The 25,482-nt window shown below is 45.1% G+C and overlaps 1 protein-coding gene across 2 annotated transcripts in view; it reads right to left on the bottom strand.

Annotated features, from left to right (window-relative positions):
- Positions 1-10,633: 10,633 nt before the first annotated feature.
- LOC135372616 (uncharacterized) overlaps positions 10,634-25,482 on the bottom strand; it is a 71,343-nt gene continuing 56,494 nt past the window's right edge. For both annotated transcript variants that reach the window (XM_064606136.1, XM_064606137.1), the window contains 4 exons: positions 22,599-22,694; positions 22,441-22,515; positions 22,269-22,334; positions 10,634-10,872 (listed from right to left, as the gene is read on the bottom strand). In XM_064606136.1, coding sequence (XP_064462206.1) covers positions 10,841-10,872; positions 22,269-22,334; positions 22,441-22,515; positions 22,599-22,694 — 269 coding nt within the window. In that variant the 3' untranslated portion in view covers positions 10,634-10,840. The remainder of the gene's footprint in view (positions 10,873-22,268; positions 22,335-22,440; positions 22,516-22,598; positions 22,695-25,482) is intronic.

The raw sequence follows: 25,482 nt of genomic DNA, 5'->3' as shown, positions 1-25,482 counted from the left end.
GAGCAATCTCTCCACCATACTTTCCGTCAGGCAAAGCAGAGTGTTGCCATCTATATCGTTCTCTGTATTTACACAAATATTATATTGTTGGCAATCCTCTCTTGGTAAGCATATTAGAATTTACTACACTGGAACTATTAGGCTTACTAAAAATCGGCAAACTACACCTATCCCCCAAAGCGTTCCCAGCAGAAGTTTCGTGCACAAGAAACTTGTGTGTGAAAAATTTTTGCATTTTACATTGTTACAGAGTGTTCAAGCCAACCTCATGGTCCAAAAAAGATAAGGATGATAATACAACTGTTGAGGAAACTGTAGTCACAAAAGGAAACGAAAGCAGCACCTCAGCCAAGCTTAAACGCAGAAACACTGTAACCTCGCTTTTAAGTCACATGCAAAATGAGGCACGGCGAGACAAAGCTTTGGGGCAGCTCCAGGCGAGGGAGTCGCCGATCCTCCTCTATCTTAAAAGATTTCGGAGCAGCCCGAGGCAAAAGGGATCACCTTGCATCCTACCGCGTGGGATTCTGGGGTAGGTCCATGGCGAGGGAGTCGCCGCTCCTCCTCTGTCAGATAATGACTTTAAGACCTGCCCCAGGCGAATGCATACACCTTGCATGCCTCACCGAACACTGGATTGCGGGTTTATTTATGTCAACATAAGGCACATAAATTGCCCCTAGATTTATAAGAGATGGTACTCAAATCTGTGATATCACAAGGAACTTTACTACACTCATGAAAGGAACTTCAGCTGTCTCTCCAAGCACCAGAGTTAGGTGGAATGTGATGCAGTATTCATACAGTGGCCAGAGATATTGCCGGCGGTAGCTTTCTAAAGCTGCACAGTTGCAACAGCCAAGAACTCTAGTAGCACATATTGTTGCCGTGACATTGAAGCAACATTGCAAATGTCGCCCAATGTGGAGCAACGTTTTGCAACATTCATGGCAATAACATTGAATGGCATTAACATTCCATCCATTTTACGATGTTCCTGCAACGTGACAGTGCAATGTTTCTCCAATGTCGCTAGGGAACAGTGTCTGAACGTTCCTCAGTCACCTTCATGCAGCTTTACTCATCCAAGCACCTGACCGTATTCTTTGGTCCCGCAATATTTTGCAAGACAGCTGTGAAAATGTTACCTCAAACATTACGAGGACGTGAGTAATGCCCCCTTGCATTTTTTTTTTTTTTTTTGCCAGCAACGATGCTGGGGAACATTTCCGCGTCATTGAGACAGTGTCACAACCACATTCCTTCAACACAAATAAGACATGGAGGGAACGTTTGTGCTATGTCGCTGCAACATTAAGACAATCACAGCAATATTCCGTCAACGCGAATAAAACATGGAGGCAACATTTGTGTTATGCCGCTGTAACATTGAGACAACAGATTTTCAAGAAGACATTAGCCGCGTTTCTGCAACGTTGGAGTAAGACATTACCACAATGTTCCGGCAACAAACTGTGCTACTAGGGAAGGGCCCAAAGAAAAGCAGAATTTTAAGCGTCATGTTCATCAGTTACTGCATACCGCATAACAACAACTTTCGTACCATCAGCAAGCTGGAATTGTTGGAATTGTTGGAAAAGTGGTGAGTGGTCAGCTTCCGTACCAGGGCGAAATGTGACCCACTCTTGTGTGGTTTTACTGCATATGCATGGAGGTGGTGCAAGACCTTCTCAGCAGTAACTATTTTACCATTCAGGTACTAGTCACCATCAATGCAAGTGATGGGTTGGAGACGCACAAAAAGAGGAATATCTTCACCATGAACCACACAAAGTACATGAAGGTTGCCCACTCTATATTCAACAAAAGCTACACATATCACTGAAGCAGTAATAACCAACTTATCTGCACTGATGTCTCCGACGCAGGCTGTAATGCTAGACTGCACTGCTTCATGCAAACTTGAAAATGCAACCTCAGTGCATTTTGGACGAATGCTCACACTCCCCAAACTATGTTCCGGGCCACTAGATGTGCCCCGCAGGCAGTATCTCATCTGGTGCCTTTTATCAAGTGTCAGGGCAATATTTTTGAAGTTATTCACGACACTGGCGAGCTGTTTGAAGTAAAAATGTTTGGATTCGAACCTCATGCACCATAGGTGACGGAGAGGCCCATATTCCTGTATGAGACGAGCGTAGTGGATAACGTAATGCAGCTTAGGAGTGAACCTGCCTGGAAATAACTCCACGAAGTCAAGTACGAAGCATGAAATTTGGTACTGCAAATAGGGAAGAGTGCAACGCGGAATAACAGGTGCTAGCAAAACATCAGCTATGTCTCGAAACAAGAGATACAGTTCCCAAATACTGTCATCGAACGGGACTTTTTCTCCGATCAGGAGGGGGAGGAATGTGAAAAGGCAGAGCTTTTCGATGGCCTTTCTTGGCAAGTAGTTCCCCGGTTTCATGAGCACTCTGCGAGACATTGCCACTGGTCTTGCTGTCTGATCACGGAAGCCAAACTCGAAAGTTGCAATTCTCGAATTTAAGTATTCAATGCTGATGATCCCACGTGAAACAAAACTTCCACGAACCAACTGAGCGAGCATTGGAAACACACCTTCTAGGAGACGGTGCATAATATGAGGAGGGCAGCACTTTGTCACATCAAAAAACTGCAGCTCTGAAAATGCACAAGCCTTGTGCACACCGTACACAGATGCTAGTTGAGGGTCCCTTTTTATGCATTCAAGATGGTACATATGGACCTCAGAGGTGCGCAGTCTGTAGTGGGCTTCACTTTCTTTGTTTAGATTGTGATAGGAAGCCATACAATATCTGCATACCCTACCACTGTTGAAATTGGTAGAAAATCCTCCAGAGGCATGTGCTGAAAGATTATCCTTGCTGACAGTTGAAACTGTTCCGTACACAATGTGTGACGACCCATTAATGTCAAATGTAATGCCATTTTCAAGAGCCCTCAAGTCCCTTACAAGTGGTTCCAAGATCTTTTCGTATCCATAATCTTTAACGACTTTGTACCGACATAAGATGCACAAATGAATGTTGTCCAAATGTGACAACATTGTTGGTGGAAGGTTCCCTATTGTAAAATAAAATGCACAAAGTTTGTGCTTGCCCTTCTTAGAACCTAGTGGGTTGGTGACCTCAAACTCATCTGTGTAGAAACTCAGACGAAGCACAATGCCCTCCTTTTGAAAGATAGGGTGTGAAGCAAAAATCTCACCATCAATAAAGCCTCTGAAATTACTCTTACTGGGAGAAGTATTTTGCACAGCATCAAAGACTGGTTCTTTGCTGAGTTCACTTTTTAACATATCTAACAGAGGAATGTACTGATTTGTTACCCGATCATCCAGTGAGTCAGCTACTCTGTACTCCGCAGGCTCAATTAACCCCATAGACTTGGGACAAAATTCTGTTAGCGTGTGGTCAGTGTTGACAGAGCTAAAGCTGAGATCGACATATTCATTAATGTTCAGAACACGCTCTAGTTCTGCCGATATCTGAACGCCTTCTCGTACAAGATGGGTCCGTACTAGTTGTGTGTAGTTACTGAAAAAAAATCCAACAATGGAATGTGTCTGGTGCGCAACAGTTTCCTGGCAAGCTGATGGCACTACATGCTTTTCTCGTGCTGTGAGCAACATGGCAATATCACGCTGTAACTGGCTAACGGTACTTTCAAGAGAGACATCTGGCACACGCGAATCACCATGTGCTGCAAGGCTGACATTTGCAGTGCTACAAGATTCCTGTGCACGTGATACATCCAGAGGGCTACCGCTCTGGGCTGAATGAAAGTGGCTGTCGCAAGCAAGATCACCAACAGAATCTCTGTCTGCATCTTCTTGGCATACACTGCTCCCATTATTCACTGAAGTTTGGAAGATACAGTAGTTGAGTGGTGCTTCCTTTGAATATGCTTTCGGTAGCTGTCATATTTTGTGAATAAAAATTTGCAGCTAGAAAAGCAGCACGAAATTCTGAAGTTTTTGCTGTGGCTGTGTCTGACATAGACATGATTTAAGTGCTGCTTCAGAGAAAATTTGCCAACAAAGCAAATCCTACAAATGTACTGGCGCATCGTGCCCTACACAAACAACACTCTGCCTTACTGAGATAAAACAATGAAATCTGAAACAACAATGCAATAAGGTCGATTGAGCGTCTACACCTAAACTGCATATATTTCACAAAATCACTGTAAGCACAGTTCTAATCTGCAGTGCAGTGTGCAGGGTCGAGTTGCATTTTGGTGGGAATGTCTCCCCCAGCTAGAATCGATATATTTGCAATCCCGAAACGGCACAGCCCAATGTCGGCACTGCCTACAACACGCGAAGGAGCTGCAGCTGCTATCAACTAACCTGAATTAACTTTGTTCTCACTTAAAGTAACCAACGTCGCTTCGTTGCTACGGCACGTACCCAATGATAACAAATTGAAACGATTATTTCACAATATCGGATTTTACGCCTGTGACACCGCAGACACTGTGCACTACTTATTCCACATCAAACTCTCAAATTCACTCAGTCGTATGCAAACGAAATGTGTGGACGCATACCTTCAAACACATCACAGTGGACGCCAAATCCGTTTTGCACCAGCCATTGCGAAACTTTTTAGCGGGTCCACGACCTGACGGTAGTCATGTCAAGCAACCTGCACGAGACGCCAGTACATTCATTAAAACCGTTTCATGGATAACTAACAGCTGTAACGATATAACTAACCTGAGTTCCGAACCAAGAACAGAGCCGCCCTTTGTTTGCTTGCCTGCCTGTTGCTCTTGATGGCGCTCGTTCTTCCAGGTTTCTCTCGCTGAGGTATAGTTTCGGTTTCTACTTCGCTTCGCGCAAGATGCGGAAAAATCGAAGTGTGTCTTGCTAGCGTATCACGTCAAAGTAGATAACCGATTAATGCTCACCTGTAACCTGTGCCCTAACGAGCCGCCATGTTACCTCAATGTCGAACCTTTGATAAAGGCACCCCTTTTTGGTGGTTCGTTTCTGAACCCCCCTGACAATTCTGTGAAGGTTCTTCACATGCATCAAGAACCCCTTACAGGTTAAATTGGACATTAACGCTTCCGAGGCACCTCTTCTCTCGGGAAATGGTTCAAAGTCGTCGCTGGGAACCTTTTCTTTTATGCACAGAGCACCTCTTTTTGGTTATAGCTACTATGAAGCTGCCCAGGCACTTTTTTTTCCCCGGAAAAGGTGCATAGCAGTTTTCGAGGAGAAAAAGGTTCAAAATCGTTGCTCGGAACCCTTTTTTTCTGAGAGTGCAGCGTAATATTCACTGCGGTTTCTTTACAGGTTGTTTCCTGTCTCAACGGTCACACATACGAGTGAAAGATTGCAACTGCTTCTCACGTGGAATTGGTGTCTGTTGCCACTTGTTGGACAATTGTTCCTCGGCCATTTCGTTTGAGGAACCGTCGTGTTCGTCACTAAGGATCTGCATTGAGCTTTCAGTGCCAGCCTGTTCGAAGTTTCGAGGATGGTGTGTTCGGCGTTTGGAGGACTGCCTGGTGCATCGGATGGGTTGTGCGTCCATGCAACGTGTGCTCCATATGTGTGTATTGGGATTAGTGAACCGTGTATGCTTTCCATTCGGCAAACGATGATGTACTGGATGCAATTTAAAGGTATGTGCAAGCCAATAAAATTTGGTGTTTCATGTTCGATGTGCTTGGAGCATTTTCTTCCTTGCTTTTTCTTTTTTTGCGAAGCGTGGATGTAATCTTTCTGTTAGGGAACTCAAGAGGCGCAATGTGTTTCGCGTATTAGTGGGTACAAGTAACCCTTCGATACGTCCGGTACATTGTGGCTCCTAGCGTCAGCAGGGATGTGGCACATTTTTTAAAAAAATGTGCCAGTTGATCAGACGGCACCTCTCCGTCACCGGATCTAGAGTGTAAGCTTTGGTTTGATGTTTCCCTTTATCGCATTATTTTCGTAGAGAGCTCTTCCGATGTACCAAAACTCGTTAATGTTGCGGTGGGTAACATGCACTGTTCACCAGGAGGAAGTGCACAGAGGAAATTCGTCACAGGAAATTCACCAGGTAGTGCCTCAAGAAGTCCCCCAATTCGCAAACAAGGTTCGCTTCTCGAGGGCTTCTTGATGGCTGCTGATACAAATGCTGCTCACTCCTGATATCTGCTAGCCATGTGTCCTGGATACCTGCACATCTTTTGTCACAAACATTGTGAAGAACGCAAGCAGCTGCTCCTGCTGAAATTTGTAACGCATGAGACCGGTAATCCAAAAGATCTGGGTTCGAGTCCTACAGCTGGCTAACCTTTTCAGTGACTTTCATCTTTCATTGTAACGCATGTCAGCCCGCTTTAAAGTTATGCGCCAACGTGCCTCGAGCCTGTCAAAAGCGTGCTCAACAACATTCCACCCAGTGGTGTGATACACGTTGAACGACTCCTGCTCTCTAGATAGTCCATTCCATGACACTGTATAGCCTTTCAAGATCCACGGAAGGCAAGGATGTGCGGGGTCACCCCGCAACATAAACCTGATTGGATGACCACGAAATATTCTTTCTTCCTTTGGTAGGAGCTCTTCACTTCCCTGATACACAGATGATAGACGAAGCACAGTTGCGTCATGTGCACTGCCCGGTACGTTGCATGTGATGCTGCGGAACCCGAAAATTTGAAAGTAATGACTCGAGTATGTAATTAGTTGTAGCATTACCTTATCGCCGCTAAACTGAAATGACTCCACTTGTAGAACAGGAAGAGGGCTTGTTGGAACTGTTCCATAGAACACTAAGTACTAAAACCGCACTGCGGTTTTAGAGCACTAAAACCGCAGACTGTTTTCTTGCTGCGTTGACCTGCTGATGTACCTGCAATATATATAATATCACATCTGATGTCAAGCAATACTGCCATAGTTATACTGTATACTAACAAGCACAGACAAAACGATGCACTGCGTAATTGGTAAGTATACTACAGAGCGGCGTTGAAACCACCTTCAACAACGTGGAAACATAGCCCCCTTATATAAGGCAGGTGAGATTATGTGAGATCGTTCATTTACGATGATCAATTCGGTGGCTTATGCTAAATCACATATTTGAAAAAAAAAAAAAGTGGAAGGCCATCATTATGACAACCTGCCCGACCAACTCAAAAACGGCATCTATTTTGTTCCGCTAATTTTTTTTTTACAAAAATTCTGTAACGAATAAAAAACAAAACGCACTTTATATGGATAATGACCAGTGCCATGGTGTTGGTGGATGAACGGCAAACAACCTGCAGGAATTGAGTGACCAGTTTCCCTGGAGTTGTGCTTCCAGGGTCGACTACGAAACGAAATTGTATAGCATAAACAGCATATTAGTGATGAAATTCTTACTGCTAAAAACACCACAAATGAAGCTTGGGTCCTAAGATGCAAGAAAAACAAAAATATTAGGTATGGGACAGATTTTTTTATAGAAATGGATCAAACTGGGCACGTTATACAGCCACGCCGATTTTTCAACACCGGCAGCGGCGGCGGTGGCGCGCCAACAGTTCTGACACGGCGGCGACGGCGAGGTCCAGACCACCGGCGTCGACGCTTCGGCGCAGTGGCGCACACCTCTAGAAGGAACGTACTGCGGGAGAATACGTTGTGCCGTGTCACTCCTCACCGGCGGAGCGCGGAACAAAGTAGTACGCTCCAACGAAGGCACGCATATTCAGCCAGCACACGCATTATTCAACAAGCACACGAGTACAAGGTTCAGGAGGCACACATATATTATTCAGCGTGCACAAAGCCGTTTCATACCAGCGTGACGGCTGTGTACCTGCTGAAATTTGGCGATGAGGATCGCTGTGCTTGCTATTTGATAACCGTTACGGCTGCTTCCAGACGGTTACGGCTGTGTACCGGCTGCACTTTCTAAGGGAACTTTTTTAACTGGCACATGTTCGTCACAGGATTTAGAGTGTAGGACTCGAACCCACATCATCTTTATTACCGGTCCATTGACTCCTTCTTGGGGCTTTGTGTGTTTGTCCTTTCCCGACTCAGAACATAAATTTTATCGTGAAGAAAAATATGTTCAGATACTCCTTACTCAAAGACTTCTACTCAAATTGTGCAATTGCAAAATTTATACATTTGTATAACCATGGTTGTGAGAGATTGAACAAAATGTAACTTTGAACACTTTGAACACAATGAGTCAGAGTGTTTGCTCTAACGTGTGCGTGCGGCAAGGGTTGCATGGCAAGGGTTGCCACCCTTGTAATGCAAGTAGATGCCAAATTTGTAAATCAATGCAAGCCGCTAACTCTGCAGAAAGTACAAATTCTAATTATCGGGTCAACATTAATGGCGACTTTAACTGTAATTCTTCCGGTGTTGTCTATCTTCTTCAATGCAATGAATGCAACGCCCAATATATCAGACAGACAGCTACATCAGTTAGAACGCGATTCAATAACCACAAAGCTGACGTCGTGAAGAAACCTAATCTGCCAGTGCGCCATCTCAGTAAACAAGGACACTCAGTCACCAATATATCTATTTTTATTCTGCAGTCAGGCTTTCCTTCCCAACGGCTCAGGGAACAGCGCGAATCTTATCTCATTCATAAATTCCAGTGTCAGATAAACGAAGATCCAGGAATCATTTCTACTATTCGCAACCTGCATTCCTAATCCAGCACAATACATACGCTCTTTTGTCTCTTTTACCGGCTCACAGGTATTCCCTCAAGGTCCTGCTGCACAGAGCCGGTCATTCCCCTTTCACTTCACCTGTGTTAGTCATGACAAAAGTGCATGCGCTGCTCTCTTTCCCTTGTACAAAACCCTCTCCCATATATAAAGATTATTGATAAAAAAACTATAAGGGCTATAGTCATGCTGTTTTCACTGGGCTCTGGGCCGGCGGACGTTCTTGGCCAGATGTTGCTCGACCGTCAAATGACTAATTACCTAAAAAATGGTTAATTAACTTTTAATTATAAAAGCTACGAAGTTCCCCAATTAGAACATCTGTTCCTTTCGGTGACCTGATACCGTAGCCGTTTTCAGAACAAAAATCCGTTTAGTAGATCGTCCGCAAAAAAAATTGGTGAGGGAACACCTTTTCTTTATTTTGTCCATTGCGCTTCTTCGGAGACCCGTCTTTCCTTTGCTCCCCACAATGTGAGAGGGTGAAAGAGCACACTGTCGCCTCTTGCGTCCTGCAAAAAGATTAACAGAAAATGCAACACAAGATAAGGGCAGTTCCGATAGCGTCACCCGATACAAGTGTTTTGTTTTGTTTCCGCAAGTTAACGCTCATCTTCGACGCATGAGGCGGCACTGTGGCGGCATCTTCGACGCAAGATGCTCTTTCACCATCTCACATTGGGGGTGAAGGAAAGACGCGTCTCCGAAAATGTGCAATGAAGAAAAAAAAAAGAGGTGTTCCTTCACGGATTTTTTGCGGACGATCTACGAACGGATTTTTGTTCTGAAAACGGCTACGATATCACGTCACCGAAAGGAACAGATGTTCTCGTTGGGACAACTTCGTAGCTTTATAATTAAACGGTTAGGTTAGGTTTAGGTAATTATTCATTTGACGGTTGATGACAAAGAACGTGCGCTGGCCCAGAGATTGTAGAAGTGAGAACAGCATGTCTATAGCCCTTTGTTTTTTCAAGAAAAATCTGTATCTTAAAAAAAGGCACCCTGTTTATATAACGTTGAGATAAATGGGAGACAGAAGAAACAAGGAGGGGGAAGTAAGAAAAAAGGGTTAGGGCCGACGTCTACGTTACGACGAAAGGTCCTCTTTCGTCAGGACGAAGTAGCTAACGTTTACTATAATTACGTAGCCGTCCGACCCAACTTCAACTTTTCAAGAAGAATTATGAAGATGATGCGAATGAAGTCATCTTTGCTCCATACCGGTTACAGAAATGTGAGGTTTACGAAACGAGAGTTTGAGTTTTCCGAGAGTTCGCTTGCCCTGAAAATTTGCCCACATAACCACTAACCTCCATGTCTTTCGGAGTGCTCGCCCATTCCTGCCTGTTGTCCTGCTTCGTTCCGTTGTTCATGAACCTCGGATTTCTTCATGACTTCGGATGACTTCATTCACATAATCCCCTCTACACTCTAACAATGAACACAGTAGCTGTTCTAAATACCGGCGGCTCTCGTCCTGAGGCAGTTCCCTTCATACCCCCTTCCTAGTAAGTGAGAAAATTAAACAAGCGGAGCAGGTCTTGACGACAATGTCGCTAAGGGATCAAGTGCCAGGAGCAGGTATTCGAAGACGTCGACAAGGGGCATCCTAACACGAAGGGTGAAAGACATCGATGTGGGGGAGCGGCGTGATATCGGAAATGAACAAAAGAATGACAACGACGAAACTAAAAAAAAAAAACGAGGTTGGAGAACGACGCTTGCTGTATCAATGGATCCACTTCAATCAAGGGAATCTCTGGCATAACTGCTCTGTACTTGTTACTGGCTGTACAAAACAAGTTTGCTGAAGGTCACATTTTCAGAGTTGGGGGTTTGCAGTGTGCCTTCTTCAGGTTTTTCCTTTGAAGTGAGACACGGAGTGATATACTAAAACGAAAGGTAAAAAGTAGTATTGCAAGTTGTGAAGAAACACTTAAGGTTTCATGTTTATTATGGGAATTACATTGCGATATACACCTTGGGATGATGTAAAGCGAGTTGAATCAGGCTATTATTCAGGTCGTTATACAGACTAAACTGGTTATGTGGTATGCAACACAAGTGCAGTAACGTGTGTGAGGCGCCAGCTGGAGACTGAAGAAGCCCTCCCGGCTCGCGATGTTGGCGATGAAGGAATCTTCTACTTCACACTGCCAGGGATTCCTCCCGTATCTGCGAAGAGAGGGAGACGTTCACTGGACGTAAGTTTAATACGATCAAAATCCAGACTTTGTTAGTACCTGTTCTATTTGTCCATCAATTGTTTAGGTGGAATGCTTAAAGCTCAGCTATGTCGATTTTTCAGTGGCACAGAATTGAACGATACTCACTCCGTGATTCCATTCGGGAACACGAAATATCTCAGCGAAATATTTTAACAGAATTTTTCGTGGTTTTTAAGATTTTTTTTTACTTTAACCGACATCCCGTATAAACAATCTCTCAACCCTGCGCGAAGGCGCTCTGACGTCACTATTCTAGGTTTAACAGACTTGGCTAGGGCTTTCAGCGTCGTTTGTTTCGTCCTCTGTACATTCTGTATTCCTAAAGAGCTGTTACGTTATCACTAAATCAAAAAATATGTAACACTCAGCACTGGTAGCCCTTGTTGGACATTTCTTTGCCACGAAATCCTTCGAAAGTCGCGCCTCTGTGTGCTGACCAAGACTTTTATGAGATGGAGCGATATGTGATATGCCGCGGCGAAGTTGTCGAGAATGCGACAGCGTTGCCTACCGGAAGTTACCCCAATAGGAAACAGTGCGAAGCTCACCGTTGATAATGATCAATTGCCACATGGACTGAGTTGCACGATTTACTCTAAGCATTTTTGCCATGTGTGTTATCATAGGCAACGCCCGACTCCAGAGGCAATTTGGAATGTTGGCACGAAGTCTTTTTAAGTGGGATGCCGTACACAGAAATTTCGAACGTGCTACGGAGGACCAAGGCAAAAATTAGAGCAGAATGGAGGCCAGCGGCAGCGGACCAAGTTCATGTTTATGGAGAAAGCTCCTTCAGCGAGAGAGTTGCGTTAATAACATAGTCGTGTTTGGCGACGAAAACCGCAGCCATCAAATTCCTTGCTGTTGTTGTTGTTGTTGTCGTGTTAATACTACTGCCATAAAATAATAGGTATCTTCGTACGTCGGTTTTTGCAGCTGTCTGTTGGCTACTGCACTTCACACGATATAGCTATGATTAACAACACAGCAGCATTGATGATCCAACATTGAATTTGCACATGTGGAAAATGAAGGTGTAAAGGAAATTGCTTGCATCTGCGTGAAGAAATTGCTGACACTAATGATGAAATTATCGCAGACACGTCCCTTGCAGTCCAGCTGCCACCAGGACGTAACACAATCTGATGTTATAATTTGGGTATCATCTATATTGAACTTTTGATGGACGCTCTGATGCAGACATCTGGCACCAATGTCAAATATGTCCTCAACATTAGAACCCCAGTTTGCCCGATTTGGAAACAAGGGGTACTGCCACCATTCCCAGTAACAGCTACCTCCCAGGTCAAGCATTTTCGCTGTCGAAACAGTGGCTCCTACGCATTGTGCGGTACAAGCTTCACCGTCTGATGCAGAAAGTACATTACATTAACGCAGTTAACTCGCCTTTTGCACATTTTGTTATTGCTAGCTGGAATACTCTTGGAGCTACAATGCTTTCTGACACGCATACGCTGATGTCGTCGCTGATAAGATTTAGAATTTTGTACTCTCATGAACGCCCCTTGAGGAAGCTGCCTTTAACTTTCAGTGAATGTTTCACTGAAGAAGAGTCTATAATTAAAGTTAGCATTTTCTACCCTTATTAATTCACTGTCTGTGTTCGAAGAGCTAAGAAAAAGGGAACTATAAATTTGCCAAAACTTCACATTGGACAGTGGTACTGGATTGGCACGTGAGGTAAACTTTGTGCATTCTACAACATTTGTGTTGCACTTGGAGCGTTACTGTAGTGGGCATTACCGCATTCTTAGAGTGCCTACTGCACAAATATCCCGTGGATACTACATGCTGTTCCCAAGGCAAAAATACCTAAGCAGTGTCGTACTGCCTTTTTATTGGAAGTTAATAATCTTCGTGCAGAATCATTATAAAGTAAATATGACTATCCATGTCTTGTCATGAAACTCGTTCTATTTCTGTAGTGGTAAGCAACCCTGAGGACACATGCAAGAAATGGGGAGGAGCCCTCATCCCCTCATGAAGATACAGTGGTTGATAAATTGGTTCATGTTCTCGGGCACACGAGGTTTCAAGAAGCAATTCACGAAAAAAAACACTATCGAAATTCGGTCGATTCCACTGTGCTGCTGCCACCCTTCCAAGCTTGGACTGCCTACATACGAGGGATCATTTAGACGGCTTCAGTAAAAATACTTTCATACGCAAAGGTGTAGCACATAAATTGCAGGCTCCTGTCGCTTGTCTCATCAATTGCTGCCAAACAAGTTTCCATATAGTAGAACAGGCCATGTTCAACAACGAAAGGTGGTCTAGTTGTACCTCAGCAGTCAGTATGATGCTAGGGAATACTACATCCAAGTCATAGTTATTCCACTCATGTGGCAGGGTCTTGTCCTCACTCCATTGAACCTGTAGCTCATGACTGCAATGAAGAACGTTCGCGAAACCATCACAGATCGGCCGATATTCCCTGGTGCACGAGCAGAAGCTGGACTACGCCTGCTTGACTGCCCGGATCTCATATGAGTGTTCCTGACAGGCCGCCTACGAAGGTTACCTAATGAGCAAGAGTTAGCAGCAGACGAATCGGAATTCAGGTGGGTGTTCTAGAGCTCAACTGTAGAGGAAACGGCACGAACACTGTCGTCTGTGTGTTCAGTGGAGTCGATGCCACTGTCGATACGCATGACTCACTGTCACTCCGTAGAGGCTGGAAACGCGAAGCTATCGGAGTGACTGATCCACCGAATAGCAACGGCCGAACGCGACAACGACGTTCTGAAGGAAGTTGAACGAAACGTCAAGTACGTCGACGATCAGCACAGTGTCAGGGTGGCCCGGAACAAGGAAAACACTGGGAATGTGCATAACAACGCGAGGTTGCGCTACAGCGACTATACAGCCTAACGAAACTCTTGCAACAAGGAACGGTGGAGGACTATGAAGAAGCAATCCGGAGTTACATGGTTTACGGTCCTGAGGAGATGTTGCCACCAACGATGTCGTCCAGCACGCTTGTGAGCTACGTGCTACAGAGGGCTGTCATGCGGAGAGACGCTGTCTCAACAAAAGCTAGTGTGGTTTTTGATGCCTCTTCGCACGCCCGTATCAAGTTCCCTGAACGATCACTTGGAAAAGGGACCACCACTCTCGAGCGAACTCCGTCCACCATACGTCTGCACCATCAACAAAGCCATGCCCCAGATCGAGGCGGACGAATGTGGCAGAGACGCCATCCGTTTTCTGTGACATACCGATCCACCGACGCAAAGCCAACGTACCCTACACATCCATGATGGCGTATGACACGGGTACCGTTCCGTACAGCGTCCAGTCCGTTTCTGCTCAGAGCTCTACTGCCACATCACATGAAAACCTGCAACGACGAAATGGCAGTTGCACGTATCGACTGTTTCTAGAAGACGATTTGCGTATTTGCTTACTGGTGGAAGCAACGCATCTCTACGAGAAGGCGAATGAGGACCCAAAGTTTCCCAGTCAGCCATATACAACCTTAGGATGTTCCATGGAGTAACGACCTCGGGTAACCAGACATCCGCAGGACGTCGGGAAACCTCCCACGGATAGAAATTGTACTAACAGTTTGTTCAATGTTAAGGCCCGAACCGGTCTACAGGACATCCTGGTCGACGAACAGAGGACACATTTTGGATAATTTGAGGCATGTAGGGGGGCTGTTCTGTGGTTATCCTGTGGACGCTGTGGTAGGTTTTTATTGGGTTCTACAGGTAGTATATGATTTGATTTGATTTCTTCTTTGATTTTATTTACTTGTGGTGGTTGCACAGTAAAGACAGCATATACAGAACAAAGAACGTTTATTACACAATAAGAAACTTCAAAGCGGCACATCTGCGAGTGCTACAGTCCCTTAGTCTGGAGGAATGTAGTGTGCGTGTAAGTCAGCTTCCACTTCTTCACTGCAAAATAACAGGTTTAACATTTTTCTGGAGCATCCTAGCTATAGCTTTCACAACACTGAGCATAGCTTTATTTTGTCACCATCAGTTAATTCCATGCATCGTTCTAGACCTACACAGATGCATATGTCACAACGCAAAATGCACCTCTGAACCGGGCGTACGATCTGCAAGTGCATTCAAATCAGAAATACTACCTGAAAACAAGACCTACCTGATATACCAATACTACCTGAAAACACTTCGCTATCCGAAATATATGGCACTCTGACAGGATAGGTGTACCCAGTACCCACCTCGATCACCGCTTGAGCGAACACAGTTTGTTGCTTGATATATCCGTAGCTGATGTTTTCAGCTGTTGTGAAAACTTGGAGACAGGAATATGGCGGCCGGCTCAATTGCTCCCTGCTGCCTGACCTGTTGTGGAAGACGAATATGAGTTGCGTCTGCTCGCCGTTCTGGTTTTGCATAGCTTACCTGTCGTACACTTTGCTGCTTCAGCGATACTTGAACTGAAACGTGCACAAGTACCAACTTGTGTAGCTGACACACCCATCGCTCGGCCGCCTGCGCACTGTTGCCAGCCGTGAGCTGCCCTCGATTTCGTGCATGATCTCCTACCCCAGTCTAAAATGCGTAGCGGTAATGTACTGCATTTTGGGATCACAAGTACCAATTATGCCAACTTGCGTGCCAGGTACACTAGATTAATGCTTATTGAAGTCGCAGCACTAATTCTAATCGAATTTCACTGCGAAGTCTACTAACACGGATGCCCACACGATGTCCTCTGTCCGTCCGACGTCCGTAGTTCACTGTACAATTTTGGGACATTAGATATCCGTTAAGGGTATCCTACGGAGACCTATAGGACATCGATTCAGGCAGTTTGTTCTGGGATAATAACCGGACATCCGTAGGACAGATGTGGTTGACTGGGTTGCAGGTGGAGAAGTGGAGCACGAACGCTCGAGAAGCATAGCAATATGCACTGCACCACGAATGAACGGCGGCACCGAACAACAATGAATGTTCACTGATGCAATCATGGGCAAGGTACTGTGGTTTCGTAGAACTGAACTGAAATGGAAATTATCCACTTGAAATTATCAAACGACAGGGTGCTGGAAGTTCTAACTCTTGACAAGGATACCAAACGCTCTGTACTGCAACGGCCCTAATGAAAACTGCAACGATACAGGACGATATAAGATGTAAAAGCTGGTCGGCAGTGAATCATCGGCCAATAGCTAAGCAGTTGATAACATGTGGCAGGAATTCGCCCGAGGCAAATCGGAGAGGTATCGTTGTAAGACAGGAGAGGAATCTTGACTATGCTGGAGAACTGTTTCGGCCTTATCAGGCCATCATCAGCAGTACGCAGACACGCAACGTTTGAGCGGGTGGTATCAGCGAAGGAGAGGCATCAAGTTATGCACAGCAGAGCCAAGACACTTACTCTAGCTGGATCAAAGATAAGGAGGAGGCGCCAACACAGGTTACCCTGTGTCACAATGTGAAAAGATCCAATCATTTGACGTACTGTTTGATCATCAGTTGTGGCGATTACTGTAGTTTAGCTGTTTTTTTTTTTCATTATGTCGTGGTACAAACTACCCCGTTCAGCCCACGAGCTACCTGCAATAGTCAGCTAGTCCACCCGTTGGGGTTCCCGTGGCCGAACAGAGCATAGATTAAGAAGTTACTCGTCAAAAAGAACTCGTTACAAGTTAAGTTACCGTGTGCAAAATGTAACTAAGTTAATAACGAAGTTCTTCAGCCTGAAATGTAACACGCAGTTACTGAGTTACTTAAAAAAAACGAGTAACTTCCAAGTTACTTCGGACGCAAAATAGCATTACGCAGGTGCAGCGCGCCTGAGCAGTTGAGTTAGACCTGAGTTGCCTGCGGAGGAGTGCAACAGGCTTAGATCGTTTTCGTTTATGTTCAACAATTGACCTCTCCCTGTTTGTAAACAAATGACGTCATAGTGGCCAAAATTTGGTAGAATTGAACTACGCTCGAAGCTAGAGGTGAACAAGGTCGCGCATGAAAGCCACGGTCTTGAGGAGATTACGATATGGTCTTTAAAGGGATGCGACCCTCGGTCCAACTTTTCTTTCAATGGGAGACAGCGAATAAGTGCCCGTTCGTGGAACACAGCCCTCTCCTTCCGATTTGTTTCGGTTTCAGTCTGTCTACCAATGTCATGATGACGTTTCTCTGGTAGAGGTCTATTCGAACACATTGCATCTTACTCCTTGTAGGCGCACACTGGTTCAGCTCCATTTCAATGGCAGCGGTTCTTACTTCCTGACTAAAATACTGTCATTGATTGAATATCACGTTATATGGCAAAAAATGACATGAAGGAACCGGAGAGAAAGCAAGATATGTAGACGTGAGTGAAAAGCGCGTTAAAAGTAACTTGGAACTTGGAAGTTACTTTGGCAAAGTTACCTGAAAAAGGAACGAGTTCCTCTGAAAGTTACCACGGCGCAAAAGTACCGAGTTAAATTACAAGTTACCAAAAAAAGGAACTTAGTTACAGTAACGAGTTACTTGTAACGAGTTACCTTGAACTCTGGAACAGATTGCGGGCAAGACAATGTTCCACCGTATTTGAGAACGAGGTCCGACATGGGATGATCCTCGGCCAGGTGACCTCTCTTAGGAGCAGGGTTGCGGGATGGGATCAGTCATTCCATTCCAATTCCATTCCGAGGAATGAAGATTTGTGATAATTCCAATATTTCAATTCCTCAGAAAGAAAAGGTACGGTCAATTCCCTCTCCTGGAATGGCTTGGCAACCCCATTCCGTTTCTTTTATTTCACCAATAAAATAATTAGGACCGGTAACCGTACTAGCTGGCCCAGCAGTGCTATGGAGGAGACTGACATTACCCAGCACGGAAAACGCACAAATACAAGGTTATTGCGCCCTCCCCCTCTCCTCCTCCTCTCCTTCATTGTCATCAACATTCATGAGTTTTCCAACAAAGTAATTGATGCAAGTTATGTGGAGTTGGGGGCCTCAGACTCTGACCTGAAGCCAAAATCTCCATTTTTTTTTCTTAAAACCAAATCAAACCATCGTCCTTGACCATTTGGCACCCAGACCATTCCACTCCAATTCCATTCCGGACTCTGATAAATCTGGAATGATTCTGGAATCATTCCAACCCCGGTGTGGCAACACCGCAACCCTGCTTAGGAGTATGATAAGTGATAAAAAGAATTACCGTCGATCGAACAGCTATCCGTGGACCGGTAAGTGATGGAAGGAAATGGAGAAAATACAATTTCGTTGTTGCAGCATACCTTTACTGACGCAGACAGGTTCGTGTACCTAAGAATCGAGGACTAACGCCAAATCCCGAGCGACACCTTTGAAGAGGTTGACATTGCTCCGCCTTGAGCTGATTGGTGCACTCGTTAAGCACAACTGGATCAATGTATCGAGGAGTGCCTCAAACTGCAAATACATCTGAAACAGTTCTGGACAGGCTCTACGATAGCCATCCCATGAATTGGAAGATCCTAACCTTGGGATGTCATCCGTGTGCTATAGGACGACGGAAATTCAATCAATAATCGATCCCCATTCAAGGTCACATTGCCCGGATAGTCAGAAGACGGTAGGTATGCTTGCACCAGGAGTGAGTTTAGGACCTTAGACAGGCGGAAGGGGCCAGAATTACTTGCAAACTACGAAGATGTGTGGCCGAGTTTCCACAAACGCCGGTGTGCGAGCTGCGCAAATCGGAAGTGATCTCTGTACAGGTCAGCCGCAGCAATAAATATCCGCTGATTGACCGGAGTCGCATCAGTAAATTGTCCGTACCTCTACACGTTCTTACATAGACAGTGTTTGTTTCATTTCGAATTATCACCAATCGTACAATCCCCTGCAAGGCATGCTTACCGCCTACGGCATCATGAAAGCAAAGCTTAACTGATTCAAGAGATCCCAGCATAACGCATTTATGCTCCTGAAATTCAACAGCTGATCCGTGGCTAACATACCGGTGACAACTCCAGCATTACTAGCTTACGACCTTTCCTGGACGAAAACTGACTACGCAGACAGTAGGGGGTAAACTTCACTATTCGGATGCCTCAGATGAAGCACCCTTTATTGTTGCCAAAAGAATATGAACTGACGAAGCTTGCCGTCAACGCTGCCCATCGAAGATTCCTGCACAGAGGTGTTGAGCAAACCTTGATGGAACTGAGAGCCCTAAGAGACTGGGACTTGAAGAGACTTGATGGAACTGAGAGTCCTAAAGCGCGAGTTCTAAAGCACGACAACTTTTGTGCCGAATTATAGGCAAATTACCAAGAAGGCAAAAAGCGTATTGGGCTCAGGGCTAAGCAGGCCAACGAACCTGTGACACCGTTGCCCACGGACCGCATTACACAACAGCGCCTTTCATTATCGTGAAATTAATATTTTCCGGCCCACTCTACATCAGAGTCGACATCGGAAAAGAAACCGCCTATATCGCCCTTTTCACTTGTCGGTTACACATGTCATTCACCTGGAGCTGGTTTCAGACCCCACAACGAAGTGATTCGTTCTCACTTTCCGTCGATTACTCGTAGGAAGGGGGACGACTCTGAGCTCTCTACACGGACAACGCTTCCGCCTTTAAATGAGTTTCTTGGGATATCCATCAGAGGAAAAAGGACCGTCTTGGTAAAAGTCTCAGAAATTCAAGACTTATATACAAACATCAGGTGGAAATACGTACTGGAAAGGGCAGCATGGTGGCCGCATTTTAGGAGAGTACTGTAAGCTCCGTTAAATAGTGTCTTCGGAAAATATGACGCGAGAACGCTCAGCACAGGAGCTCACTCGAAAACAGAAACATCGTTTGCACATCCTTGTGATCCTGTGATTTCTGAAAACTGTGGCAAGAAGAATACATTTTACAGCAGCCTTCCACACATTTGGCACCAAATAGACCGACATCGGGGATACAAGAGGGCGACCTCGTCGTTTTTTAAGATGAAAAGACATATGGAAGATTACAAGATTACCGGAGTACTAATAGTCACGAACGAACGAACGGGTACGTGCGAACGTGTACTGTGAAGCTGATTTCAAATGTGGTTACCCACCGACCTGTGCAACTGACGTGTCAACTAGATCTTCTAAATGATTCACGCTAATCAGGCGATGGTTTCTGCCCGGGAAGGATGTTGCGTGACGCCCTCCAGGGGACTGCATAGTTGTGACACAACACAGAGTGACTTGTGTATATGCTGCCGTCGCCCATGTCAGCTGAAATCGGAGTGACAATATGACCCTGCTCTAAGCTACGACTGTTTGTTTAGTCGAACTTCTTCCCTCCCTGTGAGACCTTCTTCTGTCTAGAATATAGTTAGTAGGGTTTTCCTTGTCATATCGAACAAACGTAGTTGTATTTCGTTATCTGGGCTGTACTAACGCAACGAATGGAACTACACCTGCCTAGACCAGTCATCCGTTCAAGACAAGAATTCATTCATTCATCAACATTGTCCTATTTTTGTCGATATTCTACTTGACGGTAAGATGCTGGGGTAAATTACCTGGTAAAGTACTGCGCTGGACAAAAGTTTACGGAACATGTTCCGACATATTCCTTTCTCAGAATGCTACGCTAGCTGTGAATGGGACTGTATTGACTTACAATCATGTGCCTGGGTAACCCAGTCACCCGTTTGCCAGTCCGTATGGTACCATTCGCTGCTAGCGTGTCACTCTGATGAAGGAATGCGCAGTAGCGTGTTCCGCAAACTTGTCCGCAAACAAAGTAAAAATGTCTTTAAACTAGAGCTTAAGTAGTTTGTACTACGGTTCAGAACCCAGGACCCCGGGATCTCGGCATATTTACCGTCTCGAAATCCCGACATTTCCCGGTGCCAAATTCCGGGATTTCAGGGTAGTGAATTTCAGCTTTCCTGACATCGAATGATCAGTGACATGTGTGAAAAGGAAAGTACGGTACATTGCTGACCCCAGATTTACGGCGTCCCCTCAGCAAAAAACACCAGTTGCGATCCGAATCCGAACAAACTGCAGTGTCCACGACACATTCCAAGCATGCTGGCTGCTGAGCCAACAAGCTATAGAGCCCATACCCAGAACATCAAGCAGTATTGAAACTAAGAAATGTAAAGGTTTCCTAGGATTCTTTGGATCTGTTAAACTTCACAATACATCGCAGAAATGCGTCTTTTCAGAGCACACCTGGCACCCGTGCCTACGTTGAGCGGCGTTGGCGTTGTAGCCGGCAGAGCGAACGAGGAGCGAAGCGAACAATGAAAGTGCGGAAGATCATGAGGAGGAAAACAGCGAGTAAGCGTAGGGTGAGATTTAAGAGGGCGCGAGGATGAAAGCGAAGGAGGAGGTCAAGCTTGAGAAGCCGGAACGCACCTGGTTGGAGTTCGGCGAGCTTGCCTCCAAACTTGCGACTGAAACCGTGGCGGTACCAAAATCGCGACAGTTACGGGCGCTCAACACTGAGATTCAGCAGCAGCGGATACCTATCGAAAAGCGCACAGTCACCTGCGTTATAGATAAGAAGGTGATGGTATCGGTTTTTCCTTTGATCGTCAACAATAGGTTTGAAAGTGAAACGAAAAAAGTGTGACTGCCTTTTCAGCATATTTAACTCGCCCCTCGCAAAGAACATAGTTATAGAGAAAGATAAAGATATAGAGAACACAATAAATAGATGGAAACGCGCGCTGGATTTGTGTTTGTAACAGCGCAGCTCCCGAAGTGGTTCCAGTCGCATACGACTTCGTGAGGACAGCTGCACAAAAATCCCAATCCCCTGTCATGATCCACACTTGAAAATTCCGATATCCCGGGATTGTAAAAACGGCTATGGACTCCCAACTCTTCTTCTTCATACTTCATGGTACCTTTTGCGTACAGTCTTCCTTTTTTGTTACTCGTTTGCCCTTTCCCTTTGGCCTACATTCTTTTATGGTCATTTTGTGAAGGGCGTCAGTGGGTTATACAGTTGTGTATATAAATCGTTTGGCTGGTTTCACCTGTCGTTTGTGCGTTTGCAAAGCTAAGGCTTTCCTCGCAAGGGATATTGTCCACCAACTAGCCTACATGTATGTTATTCTGTCTGTCCTGGCACTTGAAGTATACCCATCAAGATTGGCTCTGCGTGCTAGGACAACATTTTGTCGAAGAAGGCCACACCGCAAATAGGGACGTGCAGCTCAGTTGTCGAAGGAAATATGTCGCAAACTTGGGAAAATCTTGGTCCGTTCCTCCAGAAGCACACCGTACAGTCAGCAGTGTTATGCGCGAGTTGGAGCTAGTATTACTGATATCTGTTCAATTAAACAGAGAATTCAACAGAGAAGTCCCAGTGCACCCGTATTAAGCAATGGAATATTTACCGTCCCCGAGATCCAGTGCCATCAGCGTGTCGTTCACCACGACGGATAGGCTGTGTGGCTCCTCGACTGCAAAATATATGAAACCATGTTGAGCTATGGTCAGTCATCTGGGATCGCTCACGTACGCCTCAACATTTCTGATTAGGTTAGTAGACAGTAATTTGCTAGTTACCATATCGTTCATCGATCTCCTCAGGCTCGTCCAATTCTTCGGCGAAGACCATGTTGTGATCCACTTCAGAGCGAGCTGCATAACAGAACACGTTTGCTCACTATTATCACCTGGTCTGGAAGACATTTACTGCGCCGTGAGAAGAAATTAGTACACACGTTTCGTTTGTTGTTGACGAAGTGGTTTCACGGGAGGGTCCCGATTTCGCAACAAAAACATCACAGTGGTATTGTGGACCTTGGCTCGCCGATGAACTGCATAAACATGTAGATGCTTAATGTCGCAACTCGAAGCATGGTCAGGTACAAGTGCACAAAGTATCAAGATGAAAATATGCATCCTGCCTCACCCGTGTCGTGAATCACGATATTATGCAAATTAGGTAATGGGTGTTTCAAACCCTTACTTCACAGTATACGAGAACAACACCTTACATAATCAACGTTGTAAGGACGCTGCGTGCATTAAGAAGGAAAAACAAAGTACCTTTGGCTGCACCTTTGGGCCTTCTGTCAAGCGCGGTTAAACGACCGTCCCATCCGTCCCAGTCAATTTAGAAACTCTATGGTGTCTTTATATTCCCCCAGTACCACTGAGCACGGTATCGCAAATCCCACGCCATTTAGGCCCAGGTTCACCACCGCTGGTTAACTCATTAAAATCAAGGGTTGCTCAGACTTCAAGTTAACACTCAATTATGGTTTACAACCGTTAGTTGGTGACGTGACTAATGTTTCAGTGACCATAACTCTCTTTAATGAAACGGAGCTAAGCTTTAACTTCAAGTTAAGGACCGTTGATCTTAGTTCAAATATTAATCGACGTTGATAGAACCGGGCCATAGTAGCGCATTTTGACTAATTCGACGGAATGCATGACAATAGCAGACGCCATAAGTATGCCGTAATTCCCTCCGTGGAAAAAAGAGAAAACGTCACTCCCTAAGAACCACGGCAGTGTGTGACGTCGTGAAAAAGGAATGCTGAAAAGTACACCTGCGGTGCGGGTGGGGTCAATTACGAGCAGACTTGTGCGTAACACGTTACTAGTAAACTTGTAATCAATTTCAATAAATCAATTGTAAATTTTGTAAGTAATTTTTCAAGTAATCAATTACTTTTGTGGAGTAATCGATTACTCAGTAATTGACCTAACTTTTTAAAAATTAATTTATTAATTTAATCAATTAACTTTAAAATCAATTAATTTAATCAGTTAATTTAATCAATTAACTTTTCCCGCAGAGATTAACTTACCTGTCAGATACTCTGCCCCACGTCAAGCCCCTCCTGTCGTCAGCTTTTGTTGTGCCCTTCTACTATAGCAAGCGGAGGTAGCTGAAATAACGTTCTGGAATTTCAGGGTATCTCTCCCTAATCTCTTCCTACAACACCAGTGTGGTGGTACCTGGAGCTTTGGAGGTTTAGTTTGTCATGGGAAAGGTCCACGCAATGCTCTTCCACAATCGAGTCTGTTCGAGATTTCAGCTGTTCTGCTGTTGAACGCTTTTTTTTTTCAGTTTGGGGCACACTAAGATGGTTATACTTTGCGCGAATGCAGAGTAACGACCGGAGTAACGCGTTACTTTTCTATTCGTTACTCAATTACATTTGGCGTCGAGTAATTGGTATCGGTAACCAATTACTTTTTCTGTAGAAGTAACGGTAACGGTAATCAATTACTTTTTTCGAGTAACGGGCACAAGTCTGGTTACGGGTCGTCTGGACGGCGGCTTTCTTCCTCTAACCGCAGTGCTCTCACTCCTCCGCTTAGGGAGTGACGTCACGTCACGGGAGCTCCTGTTGCCGCGGAAGCAGCGCTAATCTTTAAAATTATTTTCTTTAATATGGAAAAAATTTTCGGACGAAGAGCATTAGTTGGGTAAATTGTCGGCACACGCCGAATACAGAAGAAGCGGTTTCATAGATGTCTTCCCGCATGCGACCATCCCTTTAAATGCGGCGGCTTTTTAGGGCCATCGTGTACGAAGCTCTGTTTGATAGGGTATTACATTTTTATTGAAAAGCGCTCAATGTTTCGTGGAGTCATTGCGCGAGCTCGACGCGCTTCCTTCTAAAGCAGCGCGTTGTTTTCGTTCCGACTCTGTGCGCCGTCGTTCCTGTTCCTGCTCGGACACAGCATAAAAGCGATAAAATACCCCTGGTGCTGGGGACAAACAAAATGGGATGACCACAATGAGCGCTGGACATGAGGACTACGTAGGCATCCTCATCTTCTCGATAGTGGAACATGCTGGGATGTCAGTTGCTTGTAGGAGTATATACATTTCCATGAAACATCTTACGTCACACACCTCTCTTGGACATCACTGTGCCGTTTTTTTCTAGCGGGGTATGTGGTGGCACAGCCCTGGCGCGCACCTGCCCGCGTACTCTTCCTTTCCACCGCTTCAGTACCTTTGTTCACCTTCTCCCGCGCACTTCCGCCACGAACACTGTGTCTGGCATGGATGGACCTACACGGCTGCCTTGATTGGCCCTATAAAGCTGTCTCTTTCATACCATAAATCAATACATGACTAGAAGAATCCGAAACTCTGTACACAATTTAATCATAGTAATACTAGCACTCGACCGCTGCTTCGTCCTGTTTGGCCCATTATGCAATTGAAATAGTAGTCAATAAGTTTCGGCTGCTTTTAATTCCTGGTGTTACGGTCATCGGGAAAACAGTTGTTCGGTGCTGCTATGGCGATCTTTGAATTATAAACATATGAGTTGATAGCGTACGTGCCTCATTGCAGAAAGGGAGTGAATGAAGTGAATGAATAGAATGAACCCTAAGGGAAATCTTTTTCAGAACATCTGAAACTGTACATGAGCGGTATTTTACGTGCATACCAGAATCTTTGATTCGGCTCTATCGTCAAAGACAGACAAAAGTCGTGACACGCCAACGGTAAGTTTACTGATTGAGGCAGATGTGCGTGTGTCCAATGGCCACTGCATCACGCGTAGGCATAATCGCCTGGGCGTCATCGTCAGATCGTGCCGCGGGTGGCAAACTAAAGCGTGACCTTCA

This window comes from Ornithodoros turicata, unplaced genomic scaffold, assembly GCF_037126465.1.
Source record: "Ornithodoros turicata isolate Travis unplaced genomic scaffold, ASM3712646v1 Chromosome16, whole genome shotgun sequence".
In the NCBI taxonomy this organism is placed as follows: domain Eukaryota; kingdom Metazoa; phylum Arthropoda; class Arachnida; order Ixodida; family Argasidae; genus Ornithodoros; species Ornithodoros turicata.
The sequence above is the reverse complement of the archived record's forward strand: the minus strand, read 5'-3'. Positions and strand labels throughout refer to the sequence as shown.